Source organism: Dipodomys merriami, unplaced genomic scaffold (genome assembly GCF_024711535.1).
Source record: "Dipodomys merriami isolate MVZ:Mamm:240054 unplaced genomic scaffold, mDipMer1.0.p SCAF_30, whole genome shotgun sequence".
NCBI lineage: Eukaryota > Metazoa > Chordata > Mammalia > Rodentia > Heteromyidae > Dipodomys > Dipodomys merriami.
Window position 1 is genome coordinate 19,129,410 of NW_027204493.1, and position 13,208 is coordinate 19,142,617.

Genomic DNA, 13,208 nt, shown 5'->3' on the forward strand with positions numbered 1-13,208 from the left:
ACTGGAGGGGAAAATAATGCCTGGTTAATAGATTAACTATGGTGTTTGAAGCTTTCATTGTATTCTAAACAACTGAATTATATTCCATGGAATATAATTGGCTTTAGTTATACTATCAAAAACATATTCCAGTATGGAAAAGAGCATGGAAATGAACATAACTTTGTGTCCATCTTCAAATGATTTGAAGTTTCTTAGCTCTAATCCAATTTTCATGTCTTGGAATCTTCCGACTAATAGCAAATAATTGTCTTAATTAGCTGAAATGACTAGCAGTAATGATGAGGCAATGCTATTTTCTTTCTGCAGGTCTCCTCCTAACTATGAGACTGTGTGAAGTTCTTGCCACTGAGGGGTAGTTTTCAAACTTCAGTGTCAAAAGACTCATGTGGGAAGCTTGCCACACATGTTAATTTCAGATTCTTGACTCTTAAGATTATGTACATTTTGCTTAGTGTATCCTAGAGATCTCTGAAAAACATCACTCCACGAATTTGACAAGTCTCTATTGAAATTAATTCAAGTTTTTAAGTTTTGGGGGGAGGCAGTCTTGCTGAATATCCCAGGTTTCCTTTGAAGTTACCATGATCCTGCTTCAGTCTCTTACATAGCTTTCAAATTTGAATTCAAGGTGAGAGGAAGAGGCACAACTGATCTCAGGATAAGACATACACCTTTTTTTCTTTCTTTTCTTTTTTTTTTTTTTTTGCCATCCATCCATTCATCTATATTCTGACTGGTATGAGCTAATGTTAGATATGGTAACTGATTAGGGTTTGGGAAGTGTCTCTTTTTCTTGAGTTCACTTTAGCTACTGGGAGTACTATTTATGAAATCTGCCCGAGAGCCTAGCACCTGACCACAACGGCCAATGTGGTATGCTCTGATGTGATATTGTGAGTCAGTGCTATAGGGAGCTGTAGACTTTCTGTAATTTGATTTCTTACCCATTGCCTAATGGTAAACATTGGAGAGGACTCTGTCCCTGGTTCCTGGGGTAGACGCCTACAGGAAAAGAGCAATTTAAGTAATTTAGTAATGATTTATATAAATACCAGAAAAATAACTATAAATCCTTAAAAATGAGCAGTAGTACTTGTATCAGCCAAAGATGACACTATTACTTGACTCATGGGCATAGCTAACTTCTAGGGAGACAGAAGGCTTCCAGTGAACTGCTGGGTAATCTTGAGACTACAGAGGTGGAGGAGGTGTCATCCTGATGCCTAGAGAATTTCTAGTGGAGGGGGCTTGGAGGAAGGGAAGAAGATGGGGGAGGTGGAGAAGAAAAAAGAGAAGGAAGAGGAGGAGGAGGCAAGTATAATCACAACAACAGTAATGCTAGGCAGAATGATATGTCACTAGATTCAAAGTGTTAAAGGGTCCAAGGAGAGAGGGATTCACATACCCTGGTGGGTTTTTTTCCAGAGGATGTGGTATTTGATTAAATCCTTTAAGGAAGGATAGGAATTTGACAAGTTTAAAAGGGAGAGATCGCAGGGCCCAGGAATTTCTTGAGCAAATGTGTGGAATGGACAAGTCCTATTGAGACATCATAAAATTCCTGTTGGGGAGCTAGGGTAGGTTCTTTTGGGTTTTGGGGTTTTTAATGCGTGACAAGGCTAGAAAGTTGGGTTTGGTCAAAATTGGATCTGACTTTGGACATTTCCCAGTAGGCAGTAGAGAATCATTTAAAGGGACTTGAGCAGGGGGGTGGCACCATGGGAAATGCACTTTAGGAAGCACAACAGCTGGGTGGAGGAGGATTTGGAGGAGGAAACGCGGTATTGACATGCCAGTGAGGCGGCTACTGCAGAGGGAAGAGGTGGAATAATTGACTATGAACAACAAGAAGGGCCAAGTAGAACTGTAGGAGTTGCAGGCAAGAGGCAGTCAAAGAGAACTACCGGTTGGGGACCTAAAACAGGCAGCAAAGGCAATACAACTTCAGAGAAAAGAGAATCTGAACTCTGGGGGAGAAACCGTACCTGGGGTTTGAGATGACTATGGGCATCCTGTTGGTGATGGAAAAGTGATGATGAGCAGAAGGGAGACAAGTCTTTGGAACGTGGTTTTGAGGTGAAAGGTGGCAACTCTCCAAAGGGTGAATCATCAAAAATGGAGAAGAGGGGGAAGGGGAGGGTTGGGAAAGATGAGGAAAAATGTTGAAAGAGGTGACACTGATGAAGATGTATTGTGCACACAAACTGACATGCTGAATTGAAACCCCTTTGTACAATTACAAAGCATGAAGAGAAACCTAGTGGACATATTAGTTGAGAGGAAGATAAACCCAAAAATCATTAGAGGAAGACAAGTCTGAGACATTGGAGGGATGGCATGGATGGCAAGGAAACTCAGGGATGAGTGAACAGGTCAAGAAAGAAAGAATGTTGACAGTTATCAGAGACTGCAGAGAGGGCAAATCGGGTCAGACTGAGCTAGTGGCACTGGGTATAGCTTTAAATTATGAAATTAGATTCCTCCAGGGCCGAGTGTACTCAGTCCTAAAGCTGTGGGTTCTAGAGTCCATCAGGTCGGAGACAACTAAGGAAGAGACATCAAAACAAGTCAACCATCTGGACTCTTTAAAGGTTAGGCACATCTTAAGGTGTCTATTTTTCTGTTCTGCGTGAATTAATCCCTTCCACTAACAAACACCCCACATGACACTGCATGAGTCACTTATCCTGTCTGAAGGCACCAGTTTTGTCATCTTCAACTTTCCAGCTCAATTATTCTGTGTGTACACGTGTAAAAATGCTCCGTGGTCAATACATTACCACAAGCTCAAGTCCTGTCACGACAGACTAGAGCTCCAGTTGCGTTTTGCTTTTTTTCTACTTTTCTACTCCGATCAGACGTGCTTTAAACTATTTTAAACTGCTGTTTGTATGTTTAAGAGATCTCGAAATGAAACAACGGATGGAGAGAGACTTCCACCGTCTTCCGTTTGCCTACAAAGATCTTCCAGTTTTTCTGTCCAGGCCTTTGCCTAGGCATCGAGGAGGTGCCTAGAAAAGGACAGGGCAGAGATGCAAAAACAGAACGTCACCAGCATGTTCCTCACAAGCTGCCTTGGAAAGTCTGCCAGCGTCCCGTCCTCAGGGCCCTGCAGCCGGGGGCCCCCGGGAGCTCGCGCGGGGCTGCGTGTCTCCGCGGCCCTGGGTGAGCGTTTTCTATGGCTTTCAATCCGGGCGAGGAGGCAGGAGGTCGGGGAGTAGCCAGCAGCCTCGGAAGACGCGAAAGTGTCAAGGGAGATAGGTCTTATCTCCAACAATAGGACGCTATCTCTAACTCTGTTTACCGTAAAAACAGAAGACGGGGGCGATCTGGAGCAAAGGTGTCTAAGCAACGTGGTAATTAAGTCTGCGGCTTGGAGTACGTCTGGCCGAGCCCCGTGGAGTGCGAAGAACAATGTCCGCAGGGTTCCCCGTTCAAACCCGGATAGGCTTCTCCGCCTCCTCCGGCGCCCTGGCACGGGTGGATCGACGCTCTCCCGGCTGCCCCAGCTCCGGGATGAGGAGCCGTTCCGGCGCCGGCGGGACGGCGGGGAAACACGGCGCGCATTCGAGCGCCGGGGCTGCGGGTCGGATCCGGACTGCGGATCCAAGTGCGCACGGAGCGCGCTCGTGGCCGGCGTCCGCCGCGGACCGCCCGCAGCCCGCTTGGCCGTGTTCGCGCGCGCCCCTGGGGCTCGCGGCCGCCCCGCGGCGTGTGTAGTCACAAAGGTGTGTTTGCTAATCCCACGGCCGGGGGGCGGGGAGCATGGGGATGGGGAGCCCGCTCTCCCGCGCGAGCGGCCGAACTCAGGTGGTGCGGACGGGGTCGCGGCTGCGCGGCCCAGGGCGGCTCAAATTCCCCGGGCTCCTCCCGGGCGGGTCGGCTTCCTGGCCCGAGGCGCAGAGGGAGCGCGAGGGCGGGGCGGCCGCCGCCGGCTCGGGACGCGCGTGGCGGGGCTGTGGGACAGGTTCCGAGCGCTTTGGGCACGTCTTTTCGGGCACCCGTGCCTTTTCGGCTTCCAGCCTGGCCGACGGGACAGAGCCGGGTCGCGCGGGGTTGAGGCCCGGGGTGTTGCGGCAGCGACGGGGAGGGGGGCGGGCAGCGGGACGCACGCTTCCCCTCTTGCCCACCCGGGTTGGCAAAAGTCAAGTGGAAAACAGCCGCCCAGGGCAACCCTCCTCCCCTCTCCCGGCGCCGCACCCTCGGCCGAGGGTGGGGGAAGTTCCCCCGCACTGGCTGGAAGGAGAGCGGACAGCCGGGCGGCCGCGGCCGCGCCTCCTCCGTCTTCCTCTCCACCCGCGTCCCCTGGGCTCCGTGCCGCATTTCTTTGTTTTGAAAGCGCCTCCTCCGCCCAGAGGCTTTTCCCCCGGCGGGCAGGCGGGCGGGGGGGGGGCGGGGCGTCGGGCCCCGGCCCCGCCTCCCTCCTCCCTGCGCCCTCCCCCCCCCCACCCCGCCCCCGGATCCCCTGCCTTCCCCGCCGCTACCCACGAGGCGCGTCCTCACTTGTCGGACATCAAAGGGAGGCAAGGAAGCCAGGGGGTGAGTGGAGAAGGCAGGGGGCACAGAGACTCAACTACCTCAGGCCAGCCCGGGCGGCTCGCCCCTCCCGCGGGAACCCCGCCCGGGCCCCGCCCCCGTCCCTCGCGTCACGGCAGCCAGACATTCTCACAGCCCACCCGGCACCCAACCCCGCGGCCCCTTCCACCCCCGTGTCCGCGAAGCGCTCTATTTATGTTTCAGCCCGGCGATTTGCATAGGCCCCGCCCCCGGCCCTAGGTTCTCCCTATCGGAGCCCCGCCTCGGCTTCGTCGTCACGACAGAGGCCACACCTTCTGTGCCCGTACAAGGAGCGGCGGGCCCTAGATGGCAGCGTGGCGTCGCCACGGCGTGTGCGTGTCGCGCTTCCTTGTGCCGTTTATAGGGTCCCGGCACTTCCGCTGTCGGGTTAGAAGCGGCGCGGTCATGGCGGAGCGCGGACAGCAGCCTCCTCCCGCGAAACGGCTGTGCTGCCGGCCGGGCGGCGGCAGCGGCGGCGGCGGGGGCAGCAGCGGCGGCGGCGGAGCGGGTGGCGGCTACAGCTCTGCCTGTCGGCCCGGCCCACGGGCATGCGGCACGGCGGCGGTGGCGTGCGGGGGCGGCGCGGCACTGGGGCTGCTGCCGCCGGGCAAGACCCAGAGCCCGGAGTCGCTACTGGACATCGCGGCGCGCCGGGTGGCCGAGAAGTGGCCATTCCAGCGCGTGGAAGAGCGCTTCGAGCGCATCCCGGAGCCGGTGCAGCGCCGCATCGTCTACTGGTCCTTTCCCCGCAGCGAGCGGGAGATATGCATGTACTCGTCCTTCAACACCGGCAGCGGCGCCGCGGGCGGCCCCGGCGACGACAGCGGCGGCCCCGGTGGCGCGGGCGGCGGCGCGGGCGGCGCGGGCGGCGGCGGCGGCTCCTCGTCCTCACCGGCCGCCACCTCGGCCGCCGCCGCCGCCGCTGCCGCCGCCGCCGCCGCCGCCGCCGCGGGGGCCGGGGCCCCGTCTGTGGGGGCCCCCGGGGCGGCGGACAGCGGCGACGAGACGCGGCTGCCCTTCCGCCGGGGCATCGCGCTGCTGGAGAGCGGCTGCGTCGACAACGTCCTGCAAGTCGGTGAGTCACGGGGGCGACCTCGGGCCGTCTGTCCGTCTGTCGGTCAGTCGGGGAGGGGGGGGGAAGGGCAGCCCGTTCTTCTTCAGGGTCAGTCCCCTGCTCCGCCCGGCCGGCTCGTGTCCGCACTCCCCCCACCCCCGCCCGCCCGGTGCCCTCTGCGGCCCGGACGGTTCTCGGAGCGCTGCGCCCATTTCCTCACAGCGGTCCCCGCCCCCTGGCTCCCCGGACGGGCCGGCGCGAGTGGGAAATGAATCAGCAGGACGCGCCCCTCGGCAGGGTCCGCGGGTGGGTGCCGGCGTCCCCGACCCGCTCCCCGGCGCCCGCTCCCTCCGCACGCACGTCCTGGAGAGCTGCTCGCCGGTGCCGGGGGGGCGGATGTGGACAAAGGAGCGGGCGGACGGCGGGGCTCCGACTGGGGTGTGTGGTGGGGCTGTGCGGGGCGGGGGAGGGGGCGCGGGCCGCGCAGACAATGCCGGCCGGGGCGAGTCGGGCCGGGCCGCTCGGCTCGCTCCCTCCTCTTCCCGTGCCTGTCGCCCGGCCTCTTTCTTCCTCTCCCTTTCTCTTTTCTGCTCTCCTTCTACCTCTCTTCTTCCCCCCCCCCCCCGCTATTTGAGGCTGGGAGGGGGGCGTTTAACACCGGCTCAGCGGCCGCTTCTCTGTGGGCTCCGACGGGCGGGGACGGGGGGGGGGTCTCTGCGGAATCTGGTCCGGCGATCCCCGCCGGCTGCCCGGCGTCTGTCCTGTCACCCCCCCCCCGCCCCCTCCTCCGGTGCCTCTCGCACCACCGGAGCGAGGCGGAGGCGGGCGGGAGCGAGCTGAGGGACCTCTCGCCCCAGGAAGCCCCTGAATGAGAGGGCGCCAGGCGAGAGGGAGCCACTTGGCGTTTCCCCCTTTCGACGAGCTGGCTCCAGACGCGGCCCCCCTCCCCCCGCCGCCCGACCTGGGTCTGTGCCCGGGTCAGGTCTCGGGGCGCTGGGCGAACCCGAGTTGCACCTACGGACGGACGGGCAGCTCGCGGCCAGGCTGCGGGCGCGCAGACTCGGGGCTGGGCGCCGCTGCCCGGCGCGACCCGGCACTTTGTTCTTCTTTTCCAGGTTTATTTGTGCCCCTTTCAATTTTCTGTCACCCTCCGAAAAAGGGAAACCAAACAAAAGAGTCTATTTCTTTTCAGGGCTTGTAAAGTAGAAGATATTTGACAAAGGCGAGAGAAGGACTTGTGATTTAAAGCTGCACAGTTCTCCTTTCTCTGACAGATCTTAAGAGTTTTCTCAAAAACCCAGTTTAAAAACGGCCCCAGCCCCTCCCATCCCTAAAATGTTTTTGCTTCTCCTCGCTGACCAGATATCTTTACCAGCCGTTAGCGATGGAAATATTTGAGCTGGACTGCAGTGAGCAGTGTTATAGTACAACTCTTTTTCCCGTATTTTCTTTTCTGATTGCAAAATAGCATATTTTCTAATCCCCTCCCATGTTAAATCTAGTTGAAATTGCAGAGGTGAATACCGTTCCAAATGAATGGGGATAGATTTGGAAGCATCTCAATCTCTTTGATTTTTAACTTAGTCTTTCCTCCTTCTGTTAGCCACTTTCTTTTATCTTTCTATTTGGGAGTGGGAAGGGGGTCTGGATAGTGGCCCCAAGAGAGAATTAAGATTTGTTTTAATCCTGTCTGGTTAATTTGAATTCTAATGCAATCTGCAAACGTGATTTTCTGCATGGTCATTTATTTCCAAAGGCAGCTCTCAGTGTTGCCTTTTCTGTGCTCAGCACCCTTTCCTTCTGTCTAGAAAGGGGCAAGCTTCTGAAGCTATCCACCCCCCCCTTCCTTCCCCCTTTAAACGTCTGATTAACAGTCTTTCAAGCAGTATCTTTTCTGTCCCCCCACCCCCTTGCCAGTTTGAAACATATCTATGGTTTCTCCGTATAAAAAACTATTTTTATGGCTTGGCTGGCAATGTTGAGGGCCCCCCCCCCTTTCTCTTTTCTTTCTCCCCTCTGTGCTTGACTCTGCTTGCAAGCAATGAGGAATGACAGGAGAGCACATAGGGAGGGTTTCTTGGCTGATTGCATTTAAGCCAGGAATTCACTGTGAAAATAAAGCCAAAGGGCGATAAATAAAAGATGCAATCTTCTCTAGGAGACAGACACACAGCGTGGGCTTTGCCTGCTTTCATCAGTGGAAGAGGCCTGGATGAGTACTTGTAAAAGAAAATAGTAACTTTTTCTTTGGTCCCTGAAGGGGACAGAGGCCACTGAACGTAGTTTGTCAGTAGTTGATGTGGAGTATGATGTTATTAGTGTAGTTTGAAGAATTGACCACCACTTCGGAAACACTTACATACGTGCTTAAACAAGTGCTGTACAAATTGTGGAAAATATTCTTTTTTCTCCTTTAAATTCTGCCAATATCCTTAACTTCCAAGTTGTGTTTTTTATGCCAGTCAGCTTAGAGATGGAAGGCTGTTAAATGCCTGGCAGCTGGCACTGTGAGAAAGAAAACTTATGACCAGGTTTTTTCCCCCCTGGATAGAGTAATGGAGAGAGAGAGTGACTAGATTAAGCAACTAATTTAGCCATAAGTGGTTTGAATCATACAGTAATTTACAAGAAATGTTTTATATTTGTGATTTAAGGTAGGATTCTTTTTTGTTAGTTTCAGAACTGGAGATGAAAAAGAACAATATACTTTGTTGATAGCACCAGAAACAGATTTCTGTTATTGAGAAGTTACAAATTTGATAATATAGAAAGAATTGACTCCCATAGAGATGACCAAAATATACGTATAACAAGGAAAACATGCTTTATTTTACATTTATGCTGTCGAAGATTATCTAAGGATTAAAGAGAGGAGAGTCAACCTGCTTGCATTTAAAAGTAATAAACCTTTGTGTGTGTGTGTGTGTGTGCGTGTGTGTGTGTGTGTGTGTGTGTGTGTGTGAGAGAGAGAGAGAGAGAGAGAGAGAGAGAGAGACGGAGAGAGAGACACGGAGAGAGAGACACGGAGAGAGAGACACGGAGAGAGAGAGTGTGTGAGTGAGTGTGTGATATGCTCCTGGGCTTGAACTCAAAGGTCTGAGTGCTGTCCCTGAGCTTTTGTACTCAAGTTAGTGTTCTATGACTTTGAGCCACAGCTCCAGTTCTGGCTTTTTGGGATCTGAGTCTCACGGACTTTCTTTCCTGGGCTGGCTTCTAACAACAAACCTTAGATCTGAATCTTACCAGTGGCTAGGATTACATGTATGAGCCACCAGCAGTCAGCATAAACCCTTTATATAATAGTTATAAACAATTTTTGATTGATGCAGAACTGCTTATTAGTGGACTATAGAAAGTTTTATAGAAATGTAGCTTTAAAAATAATATCAAAAGAGAACCACCTCCAGTGATGCTGGTATATGTATTATCTACATTGTTTAATAGTTTAGAAATTGCAGTATAAGCAAATTTCCACCTAAGTGTGTGCCTTCTGTGGAGGAGAAGACAGATACATATTGGATAAAAACAAAATTTCTTCAGGTTGTCAACACCGTAAACCAAATACTGAAGCCAGCTAATCAGGACAAATCTTTATAGCATGTTTGACCAAAATCTAGCAAGAAAAATAACCCTCAAACCAAACAACAACAACAAAACCCAATTTTTAAATTTATTAAAACGCAGCAGTAACTGTAGTACACTCTGACTAATGCCTGTAATTCGAGCTACTTGGGAAGCACAGATAGGAGGATTACAGTTTAAGACTGACATAGGCAAAAAGTTATCATGATCGTATCTTTATTAACAAACCAACATGGTAGTGTACACCTGTAATCTAGGTATGTGGGACAGAGGTAGGTAGGAGGTTCATGGTCTGTGAACTGCCCCGAGCAAAAGTGTAATAACCTATCTAAAATTTGATTAGGACAAAAAGACCTGGAGTGTAGCCCGGTTGCCAGTTCTCTTAAAAAACAAAAAGACCGTTAACCCAGTAGGAAAAACAAAGGAATGTGAAAGGTTAAGAAACATACTTATCTTCCTTCTTACGAAAGAAATGTGAGACAGGTACTAATGAGATGCTGTGGTCATCTACCACCTTGGCAAGAAGATAACTAAGTAGTAAAAATGGTTAACGAAGTAGAAGAGGACACTGCCTACATTACTGCTTTGTAAGTCTTTTTGTGTTATTTCTAGGAATTTGTCTTATAAATACTGATATTCTGTATAGCAGTGCTCAATTTAGTACTGAGATACTTGAATAGCTTTAAGGTTTATCAGAAGGGAACTGGTTAAGATACACTCAGTAGAATCCTATGCTGTTATTAAAAAAAAACAAGTAGATTTATATATTCTAACAAGGAAGGCTATCTATTTAAAAGCAAATAAAAATACCTTTGTGTAGAATACAGTGTGTTTAAAACAAAAAGACATGTGTAAGCATCTGAAGGCTAAGCAAGCATTGAAGAGTGGTGTCTTTGGAGAAGAGTGATGTCTTTGGAGAAGAGTGCTTAGGTGAGGTTTTGGGGGTGGGGTGCATGGAGGTTAACTTAGGCCTATCTTACCACATAGAGTTTTTGTAGTAAGGAACTTAAAATTGTCCTTGGTTCTTATTTGTGTTTTGAGGTGAGTGCGAGCATACACATAAATATAAATTCTTTGTAAAGACCTAGAATACTTTTTAGTTTTGAAACACAGTTTCCTTATTTTGATGAAAATAATCATTTTAGAAACAAGACATGTCTAAACAAAACTATAGTCTTTTGTATAAGAAGGAAGGAGATACATTTTCCCCATTTTCCCCCAGACCTGAGGACCAAACTCAGGCCTTGCAGTTACAAGGCAAGTAAGTGCTCTTCTGCTGAGCTAAATCCCCAACCCCAGGAAATAAGTTTAAAAAAAGTTAATTGTGTTTTTTTAGTTTTGAGGGAGGTAATGGCCAGAAGTCTATCAAGACTTTGGTCCATACATTCACATTGTTATAGTCTTTTCAGAACTTAAAAAATGGTATTTTTTTAAGGAGGCAAGGCAGTAAAAGGGAATCATTATTAGAATGAAGATGAATAAAAATTATAATCAGCTATAATTTACTGAGCTTTGAATATTTTGATTTTCATTACAGATCAGAGTTGACTATATAAAAGTAATTCTAGCTGGGTGCTGGTGGCTCATGCCTGTAATCCTAGCTACTTAGGAGGTTGAGATTTGATGATCATTATAAGCCAGCTAGGGAAGGAAAGTCTGAAACTCAGATTCAAATTAACCACCCAAAAAGCTGGAAATGGAATTGTGGCTCAAAGTGGCAGAACATTAATGAGCAAAAGAAGCTCAGGGCAGTGCCCGGCCTCTGAGTTCAAGCCCCAAAACAAAAGCAAAAGCAAAGCAACAAAAAAGTGTAATTCTGAATGCACCTTTAGAATTGGGTTATTTTTAAGTTGGCAGCATTACATTTTATTGAATACATTTTCAAGGTTAAAATACAGAATAATCTTGTATAGGTTCCTTTTTCTGCCATGCCGGTGTGTGTGTGTGTGTGTGTGTGTGTGTGTGTGTGTGTGTGTGTGTGTGTGTGTGTGTGTGTGTGTGTGTGTGTGTGTGTGTGTGTAACACAGGACCTCACACATGCCAGGCAAGTGCTCAAACACTTAGTTATGTTCCCAGTTCTAGCAATTTTGAAACCATTCAAATAAGTATTTTTATTTCTTTTTTCTGAGTCCAGATGTTTGTTTACAGTTGATTTCTGAAGGTAATCAGTACTAGATACATCATTGTTGTACAGGTTGTTAAATGTTCAGTTTTAGGTGAAGAATCTGTGGCATTAGCCATAATACCCTATTCTTTGATGGTTGGTATTGGTCTAGTGAGGAAATCTAAACTGTTCAGTAGACAGTGTTTTTTGCAGACCAAAGACTTTAACAATAAATAGGAAATAGAATTTCAGGTTTGTGTTAAGCAGTATCTCTACTTGGTCTTCTAATTTAATGAATTAGTTAATTTTTGTGGTGATGAGGATTGAACCCAGGAATTCATGTGTGCTAGGCAAGTGCTCTACCACTGAACTACGCATGTTCTTCAACCCCAGTCTTGTAATTTCTTGCTGTTCAGTTGGGTTAAGAGTATACCTTTGGACTGAAAAAGGCCATCCCTGTTATTTTTCCTTTTTGTATTGAATTTCACTCTTTTTATGCATGTGAGACTGATGTCTTTTCCCTTCTAGAAACATTGGGATGTATGTGAAACATGTCATTTAAAAGAAGCATTATTGCAATTAATCAAACCATTAGAGTCCTAATTTTCTTAAGTATGTCCTTATTGATTTTTAAGATGTTTATCCTGGGCTGCTTTTCATAATAAGTAATCAATTACTATCTCAATGCTAACTCTAAAATGTTTCATATAGGAAAGTTACAGGTCGGAATTTATATTCTCGTCACACATTAAGTGTTTAAGAATGTGAGATTTCAGCTATTAATATGTCCTTGAACAGGATGACAGGAAGAAAAGAACATGTTTTCTTTTAAGAAAGCTGCCCCTTAAATTTTTTTAAAATTATATCTGTACTGTTCCTTTTTCTGGAGGTACTGAGGTTTGAACTCAGGGCCTCATGCTTGGTTGGCTGATGGCTCTACCACTTAAGCTCTAGATCCACCCCAGCTTTTTGGTATTTCAGAGATGTAGTCTAGCAAACTTTTGTGCTGGTCTGGTCTCAAACCTCCATCTTTGGGTCTCAGCCTCCCAAGTAGCTAGGATTATAGTCACATCATCAGTGCCCAGCTTGATGTACTATTTCTAAATGTATCTTTTATATTTCTGTGTACCTTTCCTCCAGTGGAGTAAATTGAATTTGATACCTTTAAGAAGCATACTTAGGCTTATTTAGTGTTAGAAAATTTCATAGAAGCAATTATTAAATTCGAACTATTACTGATTAAACTGTTGTATTTAAGAGCACATATAGCTACAAAAGAAAACAGATTTACTGCTACATATGATTATTTTAGAAATAGCAGATTTATGAGCAAACACTTTTTTTAAAAGGCTAATAATGTACATCAAACCTGCAAAACCATTTCTAGTCACTTTTCAAATTACTGTGGTATAATTTAAAAATGGCTATTTCTCACAATAAAAAGACTAATTTACTTTCCTTGGCTTATTAACTTTTGACATGTAAATGTTTGGGGATTACTCTGAATTTGAAAACACGATCAATTTCCTCCTTTACATCTCCTGAGCAATCAATATCAAATGGTAATTTGGAGAAAAATGTTACATTTTTTGTTTTAATCAAAAGCTATTCTTGCTAATTTTAGCCAGATTCTTAAAAATAAAGTGTGTTGGTCCCATTTGTTTAAAAAATCTGGTATCTTTTTAGTCTTTAATCCCGTGTGCTGCTAAGACTATGCTTTGTGCATAGTTTTCAGTTCTTTAAAAATTGCATGCTTCCTTTTTTTCCTCATCTAGAAAAGAAGAGCTAAAAGAAATCTTGGCAAAAATGCAGTTCAAAATCTACTTCTCATTTTTAACCTTCCACTTGATTGAAACATTGACTTCCAGTTCATAGTAAGGAAACTTGCTAGGGGTATGCTCAATATTT

At 48.1% G+C, this 13,208-nt stretch overlaps 1 protein-coding gene across 1 annotated transcript in view; it reads left to right on the forward strand.

Annotated features, from left to right (window-relative positions):
• Window positions 1–4,950: 4,950 nt before the first annotated feature.
• The window catches only part of Zswim6 (zinc finger SWIM-type containing 6), a 195,912-nt gene continuing 187,654 nt past the window's right edge, over window positions 4,951–13,208 (forward strand). The window contains exon 1 of the mRNA XM_070041243.1: window positions 4,951–5,635. Within this exon, the coding sequence (XP_069897344.1) occupies window positions 4,966–5,635 (670 nt within the window). The 5' untranslated portion in view covers window positions 4,951–4,965. The remainder of the gene's footprint in view (window positions 5,636–13,208) is intronic.